The 25,948-nt window shown below is 38.9% G+C and overlaps 1 protein-coding gene across 2 annotated transcripts in view; it reads right to left on the bottom strand.

Moving 5' to 3' along the window:
* fam160a1 (family with sequence similarity 160 member A1) overlaps nt 1-25,948 on the bottom strand; it is a 31,720-nt gene that overhangs the window by 1,805 nt on the left and 3,967 nt on the right. The window contains exons 2-13 of one of the 2 annotated variants that reach the window (XM_023957694.1): nt 16,189-16,289; nt 15,613-15,679; nt 13,750-13,963; nt 9,518-10,198; nt 7,945-8,103; nt 7,622-7,708; nt 7,179-7,346; nt 5,407-5,486; nt 4,400-4,602; nt 1,942-2,916; nt 1,688-1,866; nt 350-473 (exon numbers count right to left, since the gene is read on the bottom strand). In XM_023957694.1, the coding sequence (XP_023813462.1) occupies nt 350-473; nt 1,688-1,866; nt 1,942-2,916; nt 4,400-4,602; nt 5,407-5,486; nt 7,179-7,346; nt 7,622-7,708; nt 7,945-8,103; nt 9,518-10,198; nt 13,750-13,854 (2,761 nt within the window). In that variant the 5' untranslated portion in view covers nt 13,855-13,963; nt 15,613-15,679; nt 16,189-16,289. The remainder of the gene's footprint in view (nt 1-349; nt 474-1,687; nt 1,867-1,941; nt 2,917-4,399; nt 4,603-5,406; nt 5,487-7,178; nt 7,347-7,621; nt 7,709-7,944; nt 8,104-9,517; nt 10,199-13,749; nt 13,964-15,612; nt 15,680-16,188; nt 16,290-25,948) is intronic. The other variant, XM_004066003.4, reaches the window with a different exon arrangement.

Genomic DNA, 25,948 nt, shown 5'->3' with positions numbered 1-25,948 from the left:
ATTTATGAATATTTTGGTTGGGTTAAAAAAAATGATGAACACATTCATAAAAGGCTAAATTAAAAAAAAATCTCATCTCTCTTGTGTTTTTGGAGCTTGTGCAGCTCTGCAGCTACACACAGACTAATCAAAAACTTGGCTGAAGCTCCGGGGCTCAGATGAGACTGTTCTTGACTAATGAGGCTGCGTCTGAGCTACAAAGGCCAGACTTAATGAAATCATGTACGACTGAATTTCTCTGCTAAAACCAGAACAGTATCTGCGGCGTCATGCTGGGACTCGTGCCTTAGCAGATGACAGGTTTAGTGATGGCGGCCATTAAAAAAAAAAAAATTACAAAAAAACTCACCTGCTGCTGTAATGGATGAAGCCTCCCTTGCCAGCAGCCAGTGTTGGGCAGCAGTGATCAGCTCAGTAAAATCCTTCCTTCTGGCAGCCTCCTCTTCAATCTGGTTCTTTACGGTGGCTAGCACCTAAAAAAACAACAAAAAGTTCTGTAAATCTAAGCTGAACTTTCCTGCATCTGAATATCACAATTATGAGTATTTGAACATCCAAGATAGCTGATTTGCATTCTTTATGAATCTAATAGTGAAGTAAAAATACACTTCAGACAATGTAATGATCGCTCAGAAGAATGTTGGATTTTAAGTAGATAAACTTAACAAGACTTTTTTCAGATTGATGTAGATTTAAAAAAAAATTAAAAAAGAGACTGAAGTTTGAAGTTCAGCTTACAAAAATAAGTCCTGAAAAAAACAGATTTGTTTTAAATATATATATATATATATATATTTATATATATATATATATATATATATATATATATATATATATTTAAAACAAATCTGTTTTTATGATGATATGAAGAACATCAATTTAGAAAATATTACCCAAATCCTGTGATCAATTTCCTCTAAAGAAGAAAAATAGTCTGTTAGAAACAATGTTGCTGCAAGGACTGTGAGGGATTTCTAGTTGTTACATTCTGATTTAACCCTTGTGCTATCTTAGATGACTCCACCCTTACATTGACGTGTTCTCCCTACCATGACAAAGGTGGATAAAGGTGAAAAGATTTCATGTTATCCATGTCCATGGATAACATGGACACTGGTGGACACTGGACACTTTTCTTCAATCATTGAAGAAAAAAGGTTCAGCGCACTGTCTAGTGGGTCTAGATGACCCAACTCCCAATGGTAAAGTGCCTAAGATAGCACAAGGGTTACGTGTAGTTGTGTCCTCGTTCACTCTTGTTGTCAAACACTGAGGATTGAAAATCATTGAGAGCATTTTTCAGGATTTGTTGTTAAAGGATCCAAAGCAACAGGGATGTTTATGTTTTGTTTCCTGCTGAAGTTCAACCAGGAAAAAGATTTTTAAATGTGACGTTGATTAAAGTGATCAATATCATTTCTTTCTTTCTAAATCTTTGTGTTTTTATGTTTGGTTGATTCTGATCTTTTATCCTGAATAAAGGTAGAAAGGATAGTGATTAAATACATATTATTATAATTTTTAGTCAACCAGTAAAAAGACAAACATACAGCCACCATTCAGACATATTTAGATTAGATAGTAAGAATCGTGGTTTGATCTGTTTATCGTTGATCTTGACTCATGAATCGGATAACCCCCTAAGTAACGATCCACAGCCCTAATCAGAAGATGGCATGTTTGTTACCTGGTAGAGGGAGCGAACAGTCGGCTGAAAAACCAAGTTGGTGTTGAGGAGGAATGAGCGAAGGAGAGGCTGAGGGTAGGCGGCCAGCTGGGCCAGGATGCCGGTCAGCAGCAGGTTGACGTGAAGCGGGTTTGAGAGCATATTCTCCAGACGGGACAGCAGCACGCTTATGAAAGGACCTGCAGGAAGGGCGCTCGGTTTTTACCTGTTCTCATTGCATCGCCAAAATCAGCCCAAACTCCCCCTGGACTCACCTGTGAAAGGCACAGCAGGATTTTTGTTTGTACTTCCACTGCGAAACTTATTAACCATTCCAAAGGGTGGCTGCGGTTTGTCTTGCTCTGGGGTTTCAGCGGAGAAGGAAGTGAAGTCCATCTCCTCCTCGTCTGTGCCCTCCTCCACAGGCCTGTCTCCCTCGGCTGTTGCTGGTTTTCCCCCCGATTCTGTGTCTAGAGTGCGAATGAGCTCCTCGTACTGATCCAAAAAATCCTCCCTTGCCTCCACTGCAGCGGCGTTTTGGAGATTGGCGTTACAATCAGTCGGACCTTTGAACTTTGTCTCCAAGCCCTTTTTGCCTTTGTCACTAACCCCAGACGTCATCGATGCTTTTCTGGGAGGAACATCTGCTGATCCTTGCTGGGTTTCCTCTGACGAGGAACCGTTGGGCAGGTGTTTTGTGCACTCCAAATCTGTGGAGTCTTTCTTAGCAACAAGATCATAAACCATGACATCATCCTGGAAGTCGTTTTCCTCGATGTAGGAGCCCTTCACCAGCATTATAGCAGTTCTCCTCATTTCTTGGATGTGCTTTGGGGGCTCAGCAGGAAGTGGCGGCGGGGGCTTGCTCTCTGCAGGAGCCTCGGCCGTCTGAACCGAGCACACGTCGTAACTATCGTCCCACTCCAGCTCCACTGGGTTGGTGGAAGAGGCTTCTAGACTTGTTGGTGGGCTTGGTCGTGGATGGGGCAAGCGCAGCTTTGGGACTCCCTTCAAAGACGCCTGCGCTTGTCGGCCCGGCTCTTCCAGCACCCCCGGCTGGTATTTGTCCGGAGGCGGTTCCTCCCCGTCGTACGGCGCCGACCAAACCCGGCAGGCCCGCATACAGCTGCTGATGCTCAGGCGAGCATCGTAGAGGTAATGAAGGTAACTGACATCAAGGTAGATTTCGGAGCCAATGGTGCAGGAGATTCCAGAGCCATCGTCCACTTCCACGAAGATCTGAGACTTCTCTAATAACAACAGATATTTAAAAGAAAAAAAAAACAAGAGTTATGAAAGCTGGCATGTAGAACAGCTGCACCGCCCTCACACGGAGCAGAAATAATGAGTTTGACACAAAACTTCAGGCGGTAAAGTGATGCAATGGCACCAAACAGCAGGAGTTCTCACGATTTGATAAAATACAATCATCCTGGTTTCTTGTTCATGCTCCAATTAAATGTAGATCAACATCATGTAGCGCACCATATGCTGGCACAGACCCTGCTAGAGTAACATTAATAGAATTACAACCTGCCAAATAAAGGAGCAACACAGAAATGTTAGAATCCACAGGAATTTTCTATCAAGCTCATTTCATTCTTTATTCTTGACCTCATGTTCTGTTTACACCTAAACTACTTTTTAGACAGCTATGGCTATAACCGCTTTAAATGCAGAAAATTATATAAAATACTGTGGGAAAAAACAGATGTTTCTGAATAAAAAAGGCTCACAGTAAATCATCACAGCTCTGACTTATGCAGAACCAGGCAGTCCAGAAAAGAATCAACAAAATGTTAGATTTGTTGAAAATTCAATTGATTGATCTTTTTTTGGAAAACTGGAATTCCTTGATATGAACAATCTGTTTGTCATTTCTAAAAAACGTCAAGGGGAAACATATTAACAAATATCAATAAATAACTAACCAGAAAAAAATAATATTTAAAACAAGGTAAATTCCAAGTGTCATATTTTCCTCTCGTGGCTTGAAATAGTTTAAACAGCATTTAAAATAACCCATTAGGTGTTCAAAATATTGTAAATATTTAACTTATCTAAAGTCAGACTACCTTAATTTATAGTTTTACTGATTTACAAACAATTTATTTTTTAGTCAACTAACTTGCAGGCACCTAAAAAACCGTCACCTTGTGGAACCAGTCATTCTGTTGTCTTCTGCTTTAATCAGGGACCCAATTTAATTTAGTTTCTAAAACCAAACTTACAATTTTTACAATTTAGTTAAATTACTTGAAATTAATTGGTTATGATTTCCTATTTTTAGTGACTGAATGATGCACTTTTTATGTATTATTTGTATTTAATTATTCATAAACTTTATCATGGTAAATTATTAGTTTAATGTAAGGACTGACCAAAGACCAGCATATAAATTTCATTGCACTTGTTACAATGATAAGTAACATACTAACTAACCAACCAACTAAGAAACCATCCACCCGTCCCTCCAACCAACAGTATATTTTTAATCAACGAAGTGAATTCCTGCTGTTTGAACTATTTCAAAGTCTTTTGTTATGTGAATTCAGCTTTGCATCACCTTTATACATAAAAGATGCAAAATAAATAAAGTCTGTGGTTTGTTAGTTTTACTTTAGTCGCCCCGTTTTTAGAAGCTGTCATCGTGACCCATTGAATTGATTTCCATCAGAACTACTTAATAAGACACAAGAACAAATCCCTTTCTTTCATGTGCTCCTTTGTTACCTGTGCTGCTGGAGCTGCTGGGAGTGTCTGACCCTTTGGAGAAGAGGATGGAGTCCAGCTGTCGTAGGGGTGGGGGGCTGTGATCAGGTGAGCAGCAGGACGGCGTCAGGGCCAGGATCTTTGCTGCTGATGCTGAGTAGAAGTCCCTTTCCCTCACCACGCGCCTTTGACTCAACATCATGTGATTGCAGGGGATCAGGTACCTGGGGAGGCAGATAAGAAGACGTGTTAGGGAGACTAGCAAGGAGTCGCAGGAGGAGGGTAGGGACAAGCGGGGTGAGCTGTAACGACGGGAGGTAGAGTGAAGCAGCTCATTATGGCATACACTAGGGCTGCACGATATGAGGAAAACTTGCGATATGCGATATTGGTGATTAATATTGCGATAACGATATAATTTGCGGTATATAAACAAATATCAAACCAACCAAAAACATCATTTCCATTTCACTGCAACAGTTTAAAAATGATACTCCAAATGACCCTCGTCGACGTAGGAGGCAAACATCAAACATAAAAGGGCTCATCTGATTGATCAACAACGTAAACGGGTCCTTCCGATTGGTTAAATGCATAAAGGGATTTATTTCATTTATTCAATATTTCAAGCTGCCATGAGTTTGTTTTAGCACATTTAACCCTTGTGCTATCTTAGATGACCCCCCTTACTTTGACGTGTTTTTCCTACCATGACAAAGGAGGATAAAGGTGGAAAGATTTCATGTAATCCATGGACACCAGTAAGGATCACAAATCATTGAAGAAAAAAGGTTCAGAGCACTGTCTAGTGGGTCTAGATGACCCAACTCCCAATGGTAAAGTGCCTAGGATAGCACAAGGGTCAAGGTAACCATTTATTGCGATTTTCGCCGTCTTTTGCGATATGCATATTGCACAGCTTGATGTCGCGATAACGATAAATTTGCGGTATATTGTGCAGGCCTATCATACACCACTTAGAATTGCCATGCTTCTGAAATCTGTGTGTCAGCATGAGCGCCACTCACCTCAGTATGAGCTGCAGCATCACATCTTCACAGTATAAGCCAATGAGAGTGCGGAAAAATGACAGCGATACGAGGCCCAACTGAAGAGAGACATGGAGAGGAGAGCAAATTTAATCATTCAATTACAATGATCCGATTTTGGTCAATCGTATATACTTATTCACTTATCCTTTGCCTTCTTCTAGCGCCCAAATGATTAACAGTCACACACATTCACACACAGATGGCTTTGTTCCACTTAAATTTTATGTAAAATATTACCATGTTTCTGAGTAATAAGAGTCTAGATTTGTTTGTGACCAGCAGGGGGCAGGCTCGAGTGATTCTGATCCTCTTCCTGTAGCTCAGTTTGTTCCCTCTGTTTTCAAGCGAACAGATTATAAGTACATAGTTTTTATAATTACTTAGCTCCTGATTTAAAAGTCTTTCAGTGTGTCAGATATCATCATGGATGGTTGGACTGCAAAGTTTTTACTGAAAGGTGTAGAGTAAAGTCTTTCAAAATAACATCAGATCACTTTAAGTAGATCAGGACTCTGCAACCTGAGGCTCTAGAGCCACATGCAGCTCTTTTATTCCTCCATTGTGGCTCTTTGGCTTTGAAGAAACATGATAACAACTTTAGAATAATGACTGGATCTGTAGTTTCGGTGAATTTGCTATAGTCTATTCATTTTAGAGGTTTAATATTAGAATACGCTTAAAGCACACATTCTGATTATCTGCTGTTCAAGTCTAGTTGCAGTTCAGAGCCAAAGTTCTTAAAGTCTATAATTGCATTTAAAATTAGAATTTTTACCACTACTGTCAAGTTTATATTCACAGTAAATGGAGAAAAATGAGGAAGGGAAACCAAAGTCACAATAGAAAACACCATATTTGACTTTCTTGCACTTTAAAAAAATAAATCTGCTGTAGAGGTATCTTTTTTGAAGTATTTTATTTTGAAAGGAACCTGTAATTGCAGCTGTTAAAAGCAAAAAATAAAAAAAATACAGAATTTTTTTTACACAGATGTGATTCAATTATTGTAAATATTTAAAAGCTACATTTAATAAATGAAAGGCCACAAGAAATACTTTGTGGGACTTTGTGGCTCTAGTCGGGTTTTGGTCTGATAAAAAACTGGACCAAATGGCTCTGTTAGCGTTAAAGGTTGCCGACCCCTGGATTAGATGGTCAACAATGCTAACTTGTTGGTTCTACAAAATAAAAATGTTAAATGTTGAACTGCATAAACCCATTTATATGTGAATATTTATCATGATCTAAAATACCTCAAAAATGAAGTAACTTTTCATCCTGCCATCCTAATCCTACAGATTTTTTAACCAAATTGAAACTTCAGTAGTTCAGTTTGGAAAGTTACAGCGTTATTATATAGTTAACCATCTTAACTAACAATGTGTGTGCAAACTACAAAGATAATAGTCTCTGAAAAAGGTATGTCGTTTTAAAGATATATATAAAGATATATGTGTTTTATATATTTTGTGTTCCTGCACAGCCATTGTGTAGAAAGCTGATACTTACGCCATGTCCTAAAACTCAACTGCACATTTTGTCTGTTTTCTATGTTTAAATTTGATCTGTTTTCATCTTGCAGCTATTTTACTTGTTTATGTATCAGACATACTTTCAAAACCACCAACCAGGAGCTGCCAACTCTTGCCGAATCCTCCATACCAGGAAGTCAGTGAATCCAAACTGAGCACAAGCTGAGTGTGTCCAGACAGTTGCTAGGTTGTCAGTTTTGTGCAGTTTGCCCGTACCTGAAATGGGGTGTTGACGCGGCTGACCAGCGTGTCTAAAATGTGGACGGCCTCGTGTTGATGGAGCAGGATGAAGGACAGGAAGGTCTGCAGCAGGGCCGGCTCAGACACACTTCTCAGAAAGAGGTCCAGGTACGCTGTGGTGGTCATCACTTCCTCTAGCGTGAGCTTCACAGAGATGAGAATCCGACAGGGACGAGAGTCATTGTTAGCATAACAGGATCAATTAAAATGTTCAATTTAGAAACAAAAGGCCACAAGATGGTAACTTACGAACAGAAGAAAAGTATTTATCTGTCATTTTAATTCTGCAGCTTTGCATAACAACTTTAACAGCTATTTTTGAACCAATGAAATCGGGAATAAAAAATGTTTGCACGAATGGTGTATTTTACTACAAAGCAGGTATAGATGTGTTTGTGAAAGTGAAGAATAGAGGAAACCTTGTGCAGAGCTGGTGCTAGGACAGGAACAAGGAAACCATTATAGATGTAATCTAGCAGCTGGTCTCTGATGGAAGGATGAGCCACCTGGAAAATGCAGGTATCAATAGATGTGAAAGGGAATGTTTTAAGCCCCATTTGAACACATTTGTAATACATTGGAATTGTAAAATAACTCAGAAAAACTGCACATTGAAAGTGAGCTGGTGCTAAGAGACCAAAATAACTTCCTTTCAGTTTTATCACCTTAGAGCACATATATGTGTCATCCAGTGATCTCAATGGCTTTTTGCATCATTGTTACAAAGTCGAAGCACATTTACCTGAATCACAGCATTACAGAATTCCAGTGAATTAAGAAACTGCACCAATGAGGGCATCTGCAGCCAGTCCTCTTTGTGGAGGCAGTGCCACTCTTCACTGGGCACCTCCAGTTTGGTGGGCAGAGAGGAGTACAGGCCGCTCAGTCCTGTGGCCAGCACCTGCAAGACCAAGGACAGTCATCTGAATAAGTAGGACGACACAGAATACACAATGCCCTAAATGAAATCAACGGAAAACATATTGAATGGCTTTCCTGATACTTTTCCAAAATAATGAAAAAGAACTGTCATTCTTGATTGTTCCACTTTTTTCAGTGTAGTAAACTAAAACGTTGCCAGCAGTCTCAGCTGTTTGTGCGGATGCTCATTAACTGGTTCAGTTACATTAACGAGTATGAAAATAAAATGTTGCACATTAACAACATGCAACACTGTACTTAGTCTTTTTTTAAATCCTCTGAAATATTGTGCTCAACGTAATAGATAAAAATATGTGCGCAGCCACCAAGAGACAAAATAGTGTGGAAATACTACTTACAGAGTGTTATGGGCTAATATAGTCTCACAGACACCATTCAATACTGAATAACTAAGGAATTTCAAGCCGTGTAGGTGTGAATCCAGTGATTTTACCCATAAACTGACTGTCAACGGATTGTCTGAATATATAAATGTTTTTTCCGCCGTCGTCACCTAAGTTTTAGATGCGATCTGAATTCAGAATTTTTTAATGTGATATTCCTGTTTATATGTTTTTATGATAATATTTTAACAATTACACCTTTTAGCGACTTCATTCTTTTATATTTAATTCCATTCATTTAGCTAATTGAATAAAGTGTTTTTCGACGGCAGATTAATTTTTCTAGTGTTCTATATTTTCACTCAGGTTCAGGGAAATTTCATTTGATTATTTTTTAAGATATACTTCAAATAAACAACTATTTTAGTATAGAGATGCAAAAAGTGCATCTACAAATCTATTGTATGTAGTCTATTTCCTATATGTGACGTGTACACTTAAAAAACAAATGAGTGGCAACAAACTGCTTCTATACAAAATCTTCCATGTATGGAGTGATATCATGAGAGTTTGTTATTAAGGACTTCTGAGTGTTTTCAAGGGAGACTTAAACAACAAGCAGCAGAGCAGTAAACTGTGAGATGCATCATTAGTGGTGTAGTAATGCATACAATCTCAAAAGAACTATACCACTGCGGCCTCACAGTAGGGGCCTCCAGAGCCAATCGAATTCCCACTTGTGTTCCAAACATCAAGACAGTTTTACGCTGAACTGTCTGGCTGTCGCACCTGAGCTGTAATCTAATAAATGTAAAATATTTGTGTTCTATTTTCAAAAAACTGCTGTTTATGCACACATATTCATTGATGTGCATAATTTGTAATATTTGGATTTCAGGATGCTCACTGAGAAGGTACGCAGTTTTCAGCTTTTAAGGTTTTAAAATTTCAGAGAAAATAGAAAAGAGATTAATGAATTAAGTGAATAATTAAAGAGCAACAACAATCAGACAAAAGGAGGATAGATGATGGTTTTCCTTAAGAACTGACCGGGCAAAAGTAGGTGTTCTCTGCGATGTGCTTGGCCACTCGCTCGTTCTCAGAAGATAACGACATAATGAGCAGCAGAGCATCTCTGGCTTGCTGGCCCACTGTTCCCTTTCTGTGAATGAAGGGGATGAGGAGGGAGAAGATGAGGAAGTTCGTGGCTCCCTGGTCCTCGCTGGTGTGGAAAAACAGCTCCAGGATGGACGGGTCTTTCGCCAGAACGCAGCACAGCTGGTTTAGGAGCAGCACCAGCTCGGCTTCCACGGCGGGTGCCGTCGTGGTCGAGCAGGAGGACAGCAGCATCATGAGCGGCCGCAGGATGGGTTTGTGATGCAGCAGAGGCTGGCGGGCTTGGCCCACCAGCATCTCGTACATCTTGAGCTGCTCCAGTTTCATGTCGTCTGTGAACTCCCTGCGGAGGCTCCACACGAACAGGCGCTCCATCACGTTCTCCATCACCACAAACTCCAGGATGGGGCCCATGGCGCCGGCCTCCCCGCACTCCTCCTCCATCAGCAGGAAGAGCATGTGCTCGACGTAGTTCTGCACAGCGCTCGCCTCGTCTCCGGGGATGGCGCCAAAGCGGGAGCTGCCACCAGAGCCGTGGCTGAGGTTGATGACACTCAGGGAGGGCAGGGTGGAGCTGCTACGGAGGGGGTCATGCTTTTCAAGGATCTTCACCACCTACAGGGAGAAGCAAGATAAACTTTCTGACTTTTTGGTGTTTTTACAAACAAATACCTTAGGCACTGATGTCAAAAGCCGAATTGTGGCCACCACAAACAGCCATAAAGACTCCCACATAAACCTGCAGCTTGCCACACGAGATCAGTTTAATCATCTACCATCTTCTACGACAAAACTGTTTTTTTACACAAACATACCATAAAATGAGAATAAATGTTGAAAGTTGAAAGGTAAAAGAGTTTAAGAAGGTAGAAATGGACGATGCCTAATAATTCCAGTCCTCCCTGGAAATAGTGGGTGGAAATGGAACAGCAGCACAGTCCTAATGAACTCTGAATGAAACAGCCCTTTGTGCTCCCAGTCCCCACCCTTGTGTGTCTACTGTGTAGAAACCCGCGTCCCCAGCCTCACACTGTCACCATGACAACATTGACTGTGTATGCGACAGGCCAGTGCTATCAGACAGTCTACCTGGGTCACGAAGATCATTTAGAAGGATGCACCAGTTATTTCTTGAATTATTACTCAAAGATTGCAGTTTTGTTTCTTCATACCTAATCGGGTAGAGTTCACATTGGTTTTAAAATGAAGAAAATTCATTACTTGTATGTAAAATGGTCAACGTTTGATGATAAAATGACATATTTGAGGAGTGGAGTGGATAACTCCTGTCAAGTTACTATCATTTTCCTTTGCAGACCTTGACCTAGTAATGCAGCAGTTTTGCACAAACACTTGAAAGAATGCCGCCTAAAAGTTTTCTGAAAGTTGCACAAATGTGCAAAAAAAATAATTAAGGTCAAATTATGTTTTTGCAGGTTCTTAGCCTCTTAGAAAGTTGTCTCGTGATTTTTGAAAAACTTGAAATGAACAGCAACTGTCTGATTTTGTAACTATTTTAAGAGAATTTGTGGTTTTTCAGAACATATTTTAAAATGTTCAGGCAACAATTTAGCTTTTTTTGTTTCTCTGAGAGAAAGTGTGATCACTGCACTTTAATAATTGTGTTTAATGGTTGCAGTTCTGAACCAGATGCTACACAGAAATATACAAGTCTTTTTGTGCAGCCGCTCACGTACAAACTAAGAGCTGATTCTCATTTGAAAGTCCTGGTAAAAATAAAGGTTCAGTGAAAAAATATATAAAAAGCTACCAACACCAACTGGCTGATCCTGCATTCTATAGCAGTTGCTTAAATAAGTGTATGACATAATCTGACAAAGAAAAGAACTTCAATTCAATTGAATTTTACTTATTTAGCCCAAAATCTCAACAACAGTCGTCTCAATGGGTTTTGTATCGGTAATTGTAAAGTAAACATAAAATCAAAAAGATCATGAACACATAGAATTCAATAGGAATTAAAAACAAAATAGAGTAAACTATCCCTGCCCTTAGACCCTACTTCACGGAGGGTACAAAAAAAAAACAAAGATCAGCCGCTGCTCTAGTCAGAGTTAAGGAGACACGCATGTAAAAACGTCTTCACCAAATCAGTGATGGATCTTAGTGGACGAGATGGTAGATAAGATCAAAAAGAGATTCTTTAAAAAAACGTACAACCACAACTAGACTCTATGTGCGAGTTAAAAATCATTTAGCATTTTAAATAAATACAAAAAGAGGGAGATCAGACTCTGCAAACGCATGAACCCTCTCATCCAGACTGAAACAGGCAGAAGGTTTCACTGAGAGATGAAAACTTTTTATTAGAAGGTATAATCTGGTACCGGAGCAAGAACGGCTCTGTTTTTTTATTTTGGTTACAGAAGATCTCAAAATGCATTCTGCATTTTAAATATATTTTCTGATAAGGAACTTTGGGGTTTTTTTCAGATAAAGAAAAACCACTTTGCTCATAGTTTAGAAAAAAATAGATTTTAGAATAAAAATTTGACAAACTCAAAACACAAACCAAGTTGTAAAAACTGAAGGTCAACGCTGAATTAAGTCAGTAGTTTGGCACAGATCCCCATCCTTAATCATTTCGTAATACCTGTATTTTATTTTTAAAAATAAGCAAGCTTCCTGAAGTGCTACTTTTTCCCTGGTTGCACAGACCAAACATAAGAGGCTCAGCCCCCTGTTCACATTGCAGAAATTGGCAGGACTTCATACAATTATCAAAAAAGCATGCAGCTTCTGCCGAACACTGCACTGCACTTATCTCAAAAAGAGACACGTGGGCGACTTCACTAAAAGTCAGTCTTTATTTAAACCTTTCCGTTTTGATCTTGTTTTAAACAGAGATTCTGCTGTTAGTTAGGTGGTGCAGAGAGTTGACTTCTAAAGTCGTGTGGGGGACTTAAGTGATGCATACAACAGCAGGCATATATCTGACTCATAACACCACAAATGTCCCTAGTTTTTGAGATCTTTAGAATTTTACTAAACTTGGGAAAATGTCATTTGTTGCGTTAAAATAATTGTGTCAGTGGATTAGATGAAGGCTTTCTCCAGTGCAAAAAAGTAAATGGTACTTTTTACATCAACTCACGGGTGTCAAACTTCAGGCCTCAAGGGCTAGTGTCCTGCTTGTTTTCTAACTAGACTGCCTTTCTAGCTTTTTATTGCCAAAACAAACCTGATCCAGGTAATATGCAGCAGATAGGGCAGGGTTTCTGAAGAACCAGCTGGATGCCGGCCCTCCAGGCCTCGAGTCTGACACCCTTTTAAAGTCCCACTCCGATCATATGTTGATCTATTGTAAAAGCATTCCCAGTGGTCTTCTAATTATGATTATTTAGTTTTTAGCCAAATTAAAATAACCTGTTGTTTTCTAGGACATAGTTTCTGCAGAGTGGCAGTAGTTCTTTAGAGATTTGCCTCCGGGTTGTGGGTTGTAGTTGCGGGGTCTTGGTGTGGTGTAAGACCAACACCTAATCCCTGTAAACTTGATAAAGTTTGAATGGAACTCTGGATTCTGGATTCTTTCAGACTAAAGGATCAGACCACAGTTCAATAATCTTTAAAATAGATGTAAAATGACAGTTAGCAAGACGCTTTCCATCTCCCTAATGTCTATCTAGCCACTAATTTCCCTCCATTAGAACGCTTAGTTTAGCTTGGTGAGGGAGGTGTGGCAGGCCTTCAGGTCCCACAGAGGTGAACAGGGACACATCCAGCTGCACAGAGAGAGCCAAGAGCCTGACAAGAACTGCTTCAGCCTGCCAAGATTCCACTGGCCTTCGCCACGCTGCAGTGATCAACTTTCTGCAGTTTGTAGGTGGAGTTAGGCTGAGAAAGACTTTGCTGCGTTTTTAATTTAAAACAAATACAAAAGAAGGCTGTTAGTTAAGCTGCTTTAAAGGAGTTTACAGCTATGACTAAGAAATAAAAGTTAAAACGTTTCTGGCAAAACAGCAAGATGGAACGACCAATGGCACTTATAAACTGCTTTCTAAAATGAACTGTATATTTAGAGATGGAGTTTGTTGTATTAAGCCAAGCTTCCATCATCATTCCTCATAATAAATAGAAACGTGAGTTGTGGATCTTTTGAAGGAAACCTGTGTATTTAAACCTGTTAGTGTTGTTCTGATGTTTACCTGAGCCCAGTGGTTCTTGAACACAATCATACAAGTCTCTGGATCCACCCCTCTCAAAACCAGAGACTGTCTTTCTTGGTTTCCATTGGCGACCACAGAGGCCATCGTCCTGATCACGTGGTTTGAGTCGTGTCATAGAAAGGAGAGGGGAAGCATTCCGGGTTGCTCACTGGGTGCAACCATAACTGCAGGGAGTCAATAAATCATGAAGAATCTGAGGGATGAGACATTTTTACACAAATATCAGCAGAAGTCATCACACATAGAAGTTTGTATCATAAAAGAAAAACAGAGACGAATGATATGAGTATGAATATGCCTGCCGCAGACTGCCCTACGCCTCTGCATGGCTGGCCAACAGTTATGACAGGCACGCAAGAACCAGAACAATAACAGGCATAGTGAGGTGACTCAGAGGAGAGAGCGAAACTTCACGATCAACTCCATGAGCCTGCTGCACTCTGAACTTAGAACTGAGCTGTTAGATTGTTTCAGAATACTTCAGACTCCCAGAGTGGATTCCCGCACACTCATTACAGAAACACTTTTTTTTTCACATCTGGAGGCAAACAGCAGCTGGGTGTGGACTACTTTGGAGAGAGAAAACGAATCATTGCCTAGTTTGGAGTTTTGAGGTTTTGGAGGGTGATCATATTTTTGCTCTGCACTGAAAACCCTTTTAAAGAAAGAAAAGTTGGAGTCATGTTTCGGGAAGCAGCCTGAGGCCGGTTTAAAGAAAAGCCACCACTACAACTGACAGCATTTGGAGGACAGTTTTATTTAACACTAGTGAAAGATTAGTGGGAATAGGGAGCCTGCCACAGGAAGACACGAATGACAACACATTAAAACAAAATAGTTTTTCAAAATGTAACCAAACATTTTCCTACAGTTGAATAAAATGAAGACATTTGCTGTTAGCGCATTAGCTTGTTAAGCATGCTGTTTGGAGTTGATTAATCTTCTGTCTGTTATTGCAGAAGCCTGTCAAAAAGTGAGGAAGCTGAAAAAACATCAATCCTTCAAAGAAATCTTTGAAATCTGTACAACCCTTTTTTAATAAACCTCCTCAAAAAATCCAGATTTATTATTTTCTTTGAGTAACAACAACCTCCTGGTTTGCATAGGCTTTTGGATGCCTTCAGACAGAAATGAAGAGGAATAAGTCTATAGCTACATTAGCGACCGTCCTCAGCAACGTACGTTCAAGCAGCCGCTTCGGATGAAAAGTCTGTTTGTTTCTTAGGCGGAAAAACAAGAATGAAAAAAAAGAAAAGTCTATTTTATAGGCTTAAATACACGCTTCAGGTTTCCACGTTTAAAACTCTTGCGTTCATGCGTAGTTTTGCATGAGCGTTTTTTGCCTTTACATTCGAAACGCGCGACCACTGAACCCTGTTATAATCGGGGAATCAGATTTGTTATTGACAAATGGATGACGTCCCCTTTAAATCACGAAGTGCCAACCATTAGAAAACTGATCATGAAGGAGAAATTCATAATTGCGGTTTGTGCCCAGCAGGAATTATGTGACACCAAAATTTTCATAGATTGGAACAAAGCTGTAAAAGAAAATTTGAAAGAATTTCACTGCTTTGACATTTTATACCAAGCCTCTTCCAACTGTAGGTAGTGGACATGTGCTAGTAGACAGTAGAAAAAGAAAAAAAAAAGATGAAGAATCCCTTCCCTGCTTATCTAGTTTGAACATTGTGAACTAAATGTCAAATTCACAGTTTGTATGTAGCTTAAGGGTGTCTGCATTAATGACTAGAATGTTAGCCACGCAGCATCTAACAGTCTGGTTATCCTTGAAGCGTACTTTTACCTATCTCTTCTTTGAAAGAAGTTATTGACACTTACCGAGAAGAATAGTAGCAGGGCCTGTTTGTGCTGTTATGCAGGCCTTAAATGAAGAGGGAGGCGCATTCTGTCAACATGAAAGACATAAAGCAAGAGTTTTATAATAATAATGCTTCAAAGACATTTGAAGAATGTCAAAATGAAAACACTATGAGTACAGCTTTCAACAGAGGATGAAAATGCATTATGAGACCATCAACTGGCAAACAGATACTACAGGGCACCTTTTATTGATATGATGGAGTGTGTCCGTTTTTCAATACAAATACAATGGAGAGCTAAAGTTGTCCTCCAAACTACACATGGACTGTCACTGCAGGGGATCAACTGTGAGACGCGCAGTAGCGGCCCGCCACTATGTCCCAACTCCACCATCCGAGTCTCTCCTGACCAGACAGAGCCCATTGCTTCAATTGAATTTGCTTTGCCGCCGAGCCACCGTCCCGTAACAAGGCGCACAGCAAAACTTTCCCCATCTGCTTTATATTACAGCTGCAGTCTGTCTTGTGGAATTCACGGGAAGGAATGCAGTGTGGGAATAGTGGCGAGTGTGTGTGTGGGAGTGGAGTTCCCTACCTTCCTTCAGGCATCTTTCACGGGGACGGCTCACTCCGTTCTTGTCCTGCAGTCAGAGACATTGACACGTCAGGATGAGGAGGAGGCAGCATGATGAAGGCCTACATGCAAGAGGTGGGAAGTGACTGGATGTGAGCTAACAGTTTGGATGGAGATGGAGAGGAGGATGTTAGAGGGAAGCGGGAGGGAGGAGAGCGTATGGGAGTTACCAAAATGGGAGAAAGCCTAAAGAAATTAGGAGCTGCTAGCATTTAATTCTTTAAAAAAAAAAAAAAATCAACAAAAGCTACTAAAGAATTATTCATATCTGCACATGCTACCTGTTTTTTTCTCTATTATAAGTTATAAAATGTGGAGGAGTATTCTGGCTACAAGCAGAAAAAAAACTGCCCAACAAAGTGTTGGATGACTCTTCTCTGAAGCCCACACATGCAGCGGATAACAAACACACCGCCCCGTCTTTTTCCTCTCCCTTTGACACTTTCAGCCAACATGCAAGCTTTTTAAGAAAACACGTTTGTTTCACGGTTAGGCTCAGGAACTTGGAAAGAGACACTCAATCACAACTGAAATGGTGCAGTAGGTCTTTTCAGGCCTCTGCTTAGAGTCTGAAAATGATTCACAACAACACAAAAGGGCAATTTGTTTGTTCCAGTTAAACTAATCTACTAAAGGCTTGTTATCGAAGGCTGTGACCTAAATTATGGCCTCATTTGCACAACATGTGTTGAATCTGCTACTAAGAAGAAATGTCCTACTTGCTGTAGTGAAATTCAACTCCAGTTAAGGGAAGGAATGCTCTATGAAGTGAATGTTAAATTATAAAATACAAAAAAAAAATCATTGCATGATTTAGTAGTTTTGTTTGCATTAACTGCCACTCTGCCGCAAAAGCTCTACTGCTCTTTTCCCCTTTAAAGATCTTCAATGACCCAATTATGTCAGTTTGATTATAGAAGCTCAATCAGAGATGAGCTGCATTAAAATAAAATAAAAAATCATGTAAAGAGTGAAAAGGATGCAACAAATTTTATGATCATCTCTCCTGACTGTGGGTTGCATATGAGAATCAGTAATTAGACCCATTTCCACATTTTAACGCAAAAAACAGCAACTTTTTACATTTTCTTGTTTAATATTAGCTACTTAGTGCTTTTTAGAAAAGTATGTTCATGTTAAATGACTCTGCAAAATGCAATATTTGCTAAATTTAAGTTTGCATTCTTCATAAAGAAAATATAGCTTACTTCAAAGCTTCAAGATCATGCATATTAAGTAGGAAAATGATATTTAGGGGGGAAAAAGTGAAAGGCAACGTATCCTGCTTCGTCTGTAAGTTTGGGGTTTTGTTGTTAAAATGTCTTGATAATGGTTTTGCAATCAGAGATGGGTCAGAAATGTATTCATGTTAGCTTTCATCTGCAATTCTGAAGGTATGTACACACCAGGTATTAGACACGTGTTCAACACAGGTTCTTGAACAGGCGATTAGTCCATGGTGTTCATAATGGACAAGCAAGGAGAGAATTCTTTTTCTTTTTCCACCGTTTAGCATCGCATGTCTGCCACCTGTAGTTGGTGCAAAAGATTGATGCAAAAAATCTTGCTCCAGGCTTTTCCTTTTTTAGCTCTATTCTGATAAATCAAAAACTTTGTGTTGTTTAATTCTCTCTGGGCATAAACTGCAATCTATAATTTGTCCTCCATAATCAATTTTCAAATGGTTAGTCAAAGTTCAACCTTGTTAAACTTGCAATGTGGGTCTAAAGGCTGCAGGGTTTTTTTACATAGAGCCGTAAAAATTGGCATAGCTACACGTGAACACAAGACTTCAGAACGTGGAAGCCCGACACGCGTGTTAATGCACATTTACATTGACTTTTTGTTGGTAGTAGCTGCTTCCAACGTCAAGGGTGGCGTGAACACATCTTTAAAACCACCTGTCCGATTGAAAAGCTATCCACGCTCCAATCCAGTGAGGATTTCAAACCATTTAGGAACCTGAAAATTGTACATCAAGATGAGCTGCAGGTGGAAAGCGTCACTGTTGTTTTCAGGGAGTGGGTTGATTTCTTAGGGCTGCAACTTGGCTTCAAGTTTGAACGTGTGCCTTAAAAATATCTGCTAGTTACTTCACTCCAATTATGTTAATTAACTTGTCAGAAGCTCTCAATGCCGAAGGGTTGTTGAAGTCTGAAAAAGGTTAAGCATGCTGGTGTTTGGAAGTTTCTGACTGTGATTAGAGTAATAAAACATTAACCAGAGAATGTTTCCCCCACAAGACTATAACACCTTCATGTGAGAATAGAAATTTAGACAAAGATGTGAGCGGTTCCTGACAGTTTTTGAGATAAAAGATACCATCATTAAAAGGCCTTTTCCAATTTCTTTTCACTTTGTATGAAACATTTCCTACGATGGATCTGGATCTTCAGCGGATCTATGAAAGCACACTATCACATCAACACACAAAGAAAATTTCATAAAAACCAAACCATGTCAGACGTTTCACCTACAACCAACTGGAAGCAGTTACCCTCCATAAAAAGATCATTTGTGATCACCACATGACACACACCTACACACACGTGTGTACACACACCCAGTGACACATCTTTGTTCAGAGGAACAGTTTTCCCTGTGGTTTTGCATGAGAAGCAGTGTTCCCAATGTAAATATGCAGAGCTCAGTTTTCAAAAGGATCAAAAGGGAACATATAACCCTGCTCCAAAAGGAGCAAAAAAAAAAAAAGGAAATTAAATAAGAAAAGAATAATAGAAATGCTCTCATCTTCTTCTGAGGTTTTTTTTTCCATCTGGTCTCTGCCATGGTGAGCTGAAAGCCATCCCAGAGGATCTTAGACACAAAGGTGCGGCAAATGCAAACAGCTAAAGGCAAGAACACGCCCTTTACTATGAAGAATGACAGTTTTTAAATAAGCTCTCTATGGTTCATTTAATTTTGTTCTTTCAACCTTTGATTTCTCTGTTTTTTAGGGTTTCATCTCATGCATTTTGTTATTGAATTCTAAAGAAATGCCTAATCGGAGGACTTTGTGCACTCTAAAATGTCAAAATGTATATAATGGTTTAAGCTGATTCAAATGAACTAAACCTTACGGTAACTTGCGTTACAATTTTTGGAATGAGCTAATCAAAAAAAAGTTGAGGAATATCATCTTATTGGATCTGCAACTTTTAGTCATCCAGCAGACAGCCAAACGTCTGAGTCAGGATAGGAGTTAAGGGTTGAAAGGTCATGTCTGTCCTCTGGAATTGTTTATGAAGCCTTAAAGCTGCGTACATGATTTAAGCCCAGTGTTCAAGGTCATCCATTTTCTTGGGTGTTGTGTATGTCAATAAACAGCATTGAGTTTATCTTTGCCCCAGGGCGGGCAATCTGCGGCCTCCACGTTCGGTCCGACCAGCTAAACAATATGCATGTTTGAGATGTCCCAACCGGACATCACCTGGTGCAAAGTGTATACTGGTTTGTTTGTTTTTTTCTTCAGCGTCACATATCAATCCAAATCGATGCATTGTGGGAAACGGTGTCCTGACAGTTCTTGTAGTTCAAAGTGATGCTGAACAGAAACAGCTGGCGTTCAATGATGGAAATCTGTGTGGTTTGTTTGTAACTTTTTCTGCAAATAGTGAATCACTGATTTAAAAAAAACACGTCTTTTTTAATACAAATAGTAATTGAAATTAACATCACTCCGACTACTTTATCGTTCAAAATAATTTTACTTGAAACTTTTATTTCTTTTATGTTTTCCACTGATAGTCAATTTGGTTTTAATGCTAAACGTCAGGACAACAAAAGGAACCCGTAAGTACAGGCAGCACAAACCATCTGTGGTTATGTGTTTTATTGTTGCCTTTAACATCAATATAAATATTATTAAAAAGAATATTCAAGAAAAATGTGATGAGACAACAATTTATTTATTGTTGAATTTTTTTCTCAGCATCAAATGGTTCAGTTGGTCAAAAATGTTTCTAGTTGAAATAACGACTGACAGATTTTTTCATTTCAGGCACTTTAAGCTTCTTTTCTGTTTTAGACTATAACGGTTTCTGTGTGGCAAAGAAAATGAAATATTTGTTGAAAGTAGATTTATTTTGCTTTTTTTGTTTTGTTAATGTTAAAAGATACAATTTTAGGTGTACTTGCACAATTTTTATAGATACTAACCTAATATATTGTCACTGCGGCAAGTGTGTGTGTGTGGGGGGTTAGGGGGGGCGTGAAACATTTTCTTTTTCCTAGGGGGGGGGGGGGGCTTGCAAAAAATAATTGAGAAGCACTGGTCTAAGGTCAATTGAAGACCAAAAAAAATATAGTAAAGATTCTGTTACCTGGGGAAAAAACATCTTAATGAGCCGCAGAAAAGCAAATGTCACAGAAATTCCTTAGATTTCTCACTTTCTCATTGATTTTCAGAATAAGATAAATGCTTAAAGACCCACTCCAATGAAAATAATGTCTTTGGTGTTTTCAGCATGTTCTAGTTGTATTTTTCTCATGAAAGTCGATAACTACGAAGAAACTTAAGCTCAGAATTATTGAAATTGAGTACTGGTATGTCTTTATTAAAGTTGTTGTGAATCAAAAGCACTATGAAAAACAAAAGGGATGATCGGAAGAACTCCAATACTCAGCGCCAACAGTTCAACTCAACTCAGAGGTAAATTTCTAATAAACTCCTGCTGCTCTGCAGAAACTACATCCTAGAAAACGACACGGGTGTTTTGATTTAGGCTGAAAAGGACATCATTGAAAGACCACTAGGAATTATCCTACAATAGATCAAAGGCAGATTGCAGTGGGACTTTAAATTGTACTAGTTTAAAGTTTTACATTTCTAACCTAATATTAATAAAAATGTTTGATTCCAGAGATTCCACACACAAAAATCCGGTCCATACTTTTTAAACTACGGTTATTTTTATGGAATATCGTGTAGGTAAATGAAGCTGAGGAAGTCCTCAATCAAACAAGCTAAATATTTCCATTATCAAAAGAATTTCATAATTCTTTTTTATTTTTTATATAAAAATACTAATTTCTCAATGGAAAGTGTTGCTTTTTACATTTTTTGTGTTCCTTAAAGAGTCCTCAGAATATGTGTTATCCACATAATGTAGGATACAAATTTTCGTTGTAGTAACTTTTTTTTCCACCTTCAGCTTCTATTTAAGCATCAAAAATTTACTTTGCCATAGTAAACACATTCAGTACTCGTCTGGTAAGGTTGAGTAAATTAATAAATGTGAATCATGAAGATAAGCCCCTAAAATTAACAGAACTTAAAAAAGAAAAGTTCTCAATTTGAGTCAGTTAGTTTAGTCCCAAAGGCAAATATTTAGCCGTTATTTTTCAGGAGTGGCTCACATGACAGAATAAAAGCATCAAAGCAAATTGCATACCCCATGGATGGAGGATTCTTGTATGGTCAGCAAGAAGCCACTAGCTCATTATAAACGACCAGTTTGTGGTGTAAGGGGTCTGTACCACAGCATCAATTATATGTCATAAGTGCGTGCAACTCCCATGTATCACGAAACACTTATCAAACGCACAACAATCAAATGTTCCATTTTCATGACGTCCCTTGAGGTGGCCCTACAAGCCCCAGGGGAACTGTGAGACACACCTGGGCTTCCCTCAAAGCAGGGGTGTCAGAATCCAGGCCTCAAAGGCCAGTGTCCAACATGTTTACCAACCAACCTGCCACTGAAGAAAATAAATAATAAGAAGAAGCCCCTCCCTGCTTGTCCGGTATCAACACCATGGTCTAAAAGCGCGTTCAAGAACCAACGTTGAGCACGTTCTTAAAGCCATGTCACATGCCTGATGTGTCCATAGCTTCAGATACAGCCACTCCTCTTTATGACCCTGCACAACCCAAAAACCTGCAGCACCTGTACAGGTCATCTTCCCATATGTGTGCATGTGACTGAGGCTCCAATGAGCAGACTACTACAATAGTCTAACCTGCTGGAGATAAGCAAATGAGCCTCAATGGGTCTGGGTTAGATTAAATACCATTGAGTATGGAAACATTTTTAAGATGGTAGTTCTGATGATATGAAATATTTAATGTGATGGTTTAAGTCCAAGTCTGATCCCTAGATCCCTAGGAGGGTTTCAGAGAAAGAGATTGATAGTGGCTGTTAACACTTGTACTTTGCTTCTCTGAGCCAAAGATAATTATTTAGGCACTGAGGCACGCTGCCTCAGCAAGGCCGGAAACATCATCAAGGACAGTTCACACCCCGGCTCAGACTTGTTCGACCTGTTGCCCTCTGGTATGCATATGTATATCTGTTTATTTAGTAAATGAGTACATTTGTCAACACTTCCTACCTCCATGCTTTTTTGCACATTAGACATGTTTATATTTGTACACATGGCTCTGCACATTATTACGGACATTTTTATGTTTGACATCTCTTTTGTACATAGTGGCATGTTATGCATTTTATACATTTTTTTCTTTGTACTGGGATGGTGACTGTTCCAGTTTCATTGTTCATGTGGACATTAACATTAGAGGCATATCTATCCATCTATCAGTATTGTCTGTTTAACTGCAGAAAGCTGTTTTGCATCCACCCAGTGATGCTTTGAGGGAGCTATGCAGTACATCACGATTACACATTACATGCAACGATCATATTAAAAGTCCTTTGAATGTGCACAGTACTAATGTCAGTCCTCATGCATAAAGCTCCATAGAGACATACATTTTCTAAGTCTAAAATGATTTTTTTCAAAACAAATATGGAGAAAACATGGAGAAGATTTGGCTCCTAATGTGAAAAAAATTCAAAGCTTTAGACGTGTTTTTTTTAATCTGTATTTAAATAAAAAGCCAAGGCTTTGAATAAAACGTCTTAAATTGTTGACATTAAAGTACAGAAGGAATTTTTGCACACTAAAGATGAGACAAGGAAAATATTCACAACAAAGCTAGTTGTAAAAACAAACTGATCTTTTATTTAAAGTAAAAAGGAACTAAGACTTCCTATGTTTTGATGGAGGTTTAGGTTGAAGGATGTAGAAAGCATGGTTAATCCCAGACACGGGATAAAGCTGAGCTGACTTGTTCAAGGTGACACACACCAACACCCGCCAACGCTGACCGTGTTTTCATGACCCTTCTGCAGTGACCAACTTTCCCAACAATCCCTGATTTGCAGCCACCCGTCAACCGCAGAAATGACTTACAGAGAAATACAACCCATAGGACACCTAAAGTACAAGAAAGCAGCAAAGAGCCCAAGGAAACAAATCAAATCTCAGTCCCTACCTTGTGACTTGAAGCTATGCGTCTAATCACATTAGTCTGGTTGTTGTTCAGGGTCTGCTATGGAAATTCTCTAAGGTCCAGTGAGGTGCTTGGGTGTAGCTGTGAGAAATAATGTTTACTAAAAACAAACTGGAAATCATGCATCTCTGCTGAGCATTCCTCCAAAGATTATAAAACCACAACTGTTCTTCAAGTTTTCCTGCATGTCAGACTACATTAAAACTGCTCATGTTTAGGCTACTCTTTAAGAAAGCCATTAGATGAATGGGATCGGGCAGAGGCAGTGCCCAGTGGCATGAAACTAACTTTGAATAACAAATGAACGGAAATTTAAAAAGTAGCTGAATGTTTTGTTGGATGCAGCTGAAAGTTGCAAATATATATATATATATATATATATATATATATATATATATATATATATATATATATATATATATATATATATATATATATTTATATTTATATTTATATTTATATATATTGCAGGGACGAACTGTTGAAATAATGTGGTATGATGACAATTTTAGGATCAGCTGTATTTAAAAAAGTGACAAAGTAGCCCAGTATCCACTTTTCAAAAAATGCAACCATGCAGGTAATAGTACTGAAAAACTCCTATAACACTAACAAGCATTTGTCAGTATATTTGCAGCTGTTAGCTTCTAGACAGATGAGGCATGAGTCAAAAGCATAGATCAATCTTAGTACTTTTTATTTTTTGCCCACATAAAACATGCTGCCTCACTAAATGACAATAAAGCACATTTAGTAAAAAATAATTGAATAGGATTGTGGGTTTCCTTTCTTTTTTCTTTTTTAAATGTTCATATGAAGCTCAGTGACTTACAGACAATTATTCCTCTATTTCTAATTCATCTAAAACAAGTGTCTGCTATCTCCAACTCTAAAAGAGCCATTTGGGTCAGTTTCTTACTGACCAAAAAAAAACTTTGAGAGAGCAACAAAGTCACACTTTACCATTTAGAAAAATATGTAAGCCATTCATTAATTAATATAAGCTTTTTAATGTTTGCAATAATTAAATTGTAGCAGGGTATGACACTTTTAATTTGTTTTACTTTCAACAGCAGCATCTACAAGGTCATTTCAAAATAAAGCACAGTGTGTCAAATAAGATCCTCCAGCAGCAAGAAATACATTAAAATGCAAGAAAGCAATATCAAACATAGCATTTTCTGTCATTATGACTTTGGTGTGCCATCATTGTTTTTCTCCTTTTATTATCAATTATAAACATAAAATTCCTATAGAATCCTATATTTTTTTATCAATATTTGTAAATGTAGGTTTGTGTTAAACTTCTCTGACAGCAGATTCAACTTTTTACCATAATTTTGATCAGTTATCTGTCATGTTAAAATCTAAAAAGAAATAACAAAACTTAACTAAAACAAATGAACCAAAATAGAAGATATATATTGTTGTTATTATTCAAATCTTTAGCCAAAAAGCCACAATGGAGAGATAAAGGTGTGGCATGTGGCTCCAGAGCCTCAGGTTGCAGACTCCGGGTCGAGGGTCTACCTTATTATTTTAAAGAATCTAAACTGAACTTGGATTTATTTGTTGTCTAATAGACCTTTTAGAAGAAAAAAACATCTAAAACACAACATTGGAGAAAAATACAGCAAATTCAATGCTATGCAGATGGTTTCAGAAAACAACTTCTTGACTTGTTGCATTTTAATCACATTACATGGTTTTCAACAGGACTTCATTTAAAGTCCTGCTGCCTTTGTCACATATCGTCTACATAGAGATGGCTACAAGGTGTTTGCAGAATCCAATGTTTCATTCATCCACCTTCTTCCGTTTTGTCCCTTTCGGGGTCACGGGGCTGCCGGTGCCTATCCCGGCCGCTTGTGGGCGAAGGCAGGGGGGACACCCTGGACAGTTAGGACACACTCACACTTAGGGACAATTTAGAGTTGCCAATTGTCCTATGAAGCATGTTTTTGGACGGTGGGAGGAAGCCTGAGTAGACCCACGCATGCACGGGGAGAACATGCAAACAGCACACAGAAAGGTCCCCCATTGATGTTTTATTTCAGGTCCCCCAGCTGGGACTTGAACAGGGGGCCTTCTTGCTGTGAGGCCAGAGCACAGTGCAGCCTCCAGAATCCAATGTATTTTGTTTTGTTTTTGTATCAAGGGGTGCTTTCTGACTTTTCATTTAAACCACTTTTACTTATTTGCTTTGCCCTTTTGATATTGCACAAGATGCAGGGAGTAATCCGAGTAGGCTGCTGATTATTCAGGTCTAACGCAAACACAACAGAACCAGCCACATTTTCCTATTCATAGTTTCTGGCTGTTCAGTCCCTCTGTTGATGTGTCAGAACTGAGGGAATAAACCAGGTCACTTCCACATAACCCCCTCAGGTATAGACAGGGAGAGTCCTTATCCACAAGGCATTT

This window comes from Oryzias latipes, chromosome 1 (genome assembly GCF_002234675.1).
Source record: "Oryzias latipes chromosome 1, ASM223467v1".
Taxonomy (NCBI): Eukaryota; Metazoa; Chordata; class Actinopteri; order Beloniformes; family Adrianichthyidae; genus Oryzias; species Oryzias latipes.
Note: the sequence above shows the minus strand (reverse complement) of the source record. Positions and strands in the feature narration are given on the sequence as shown.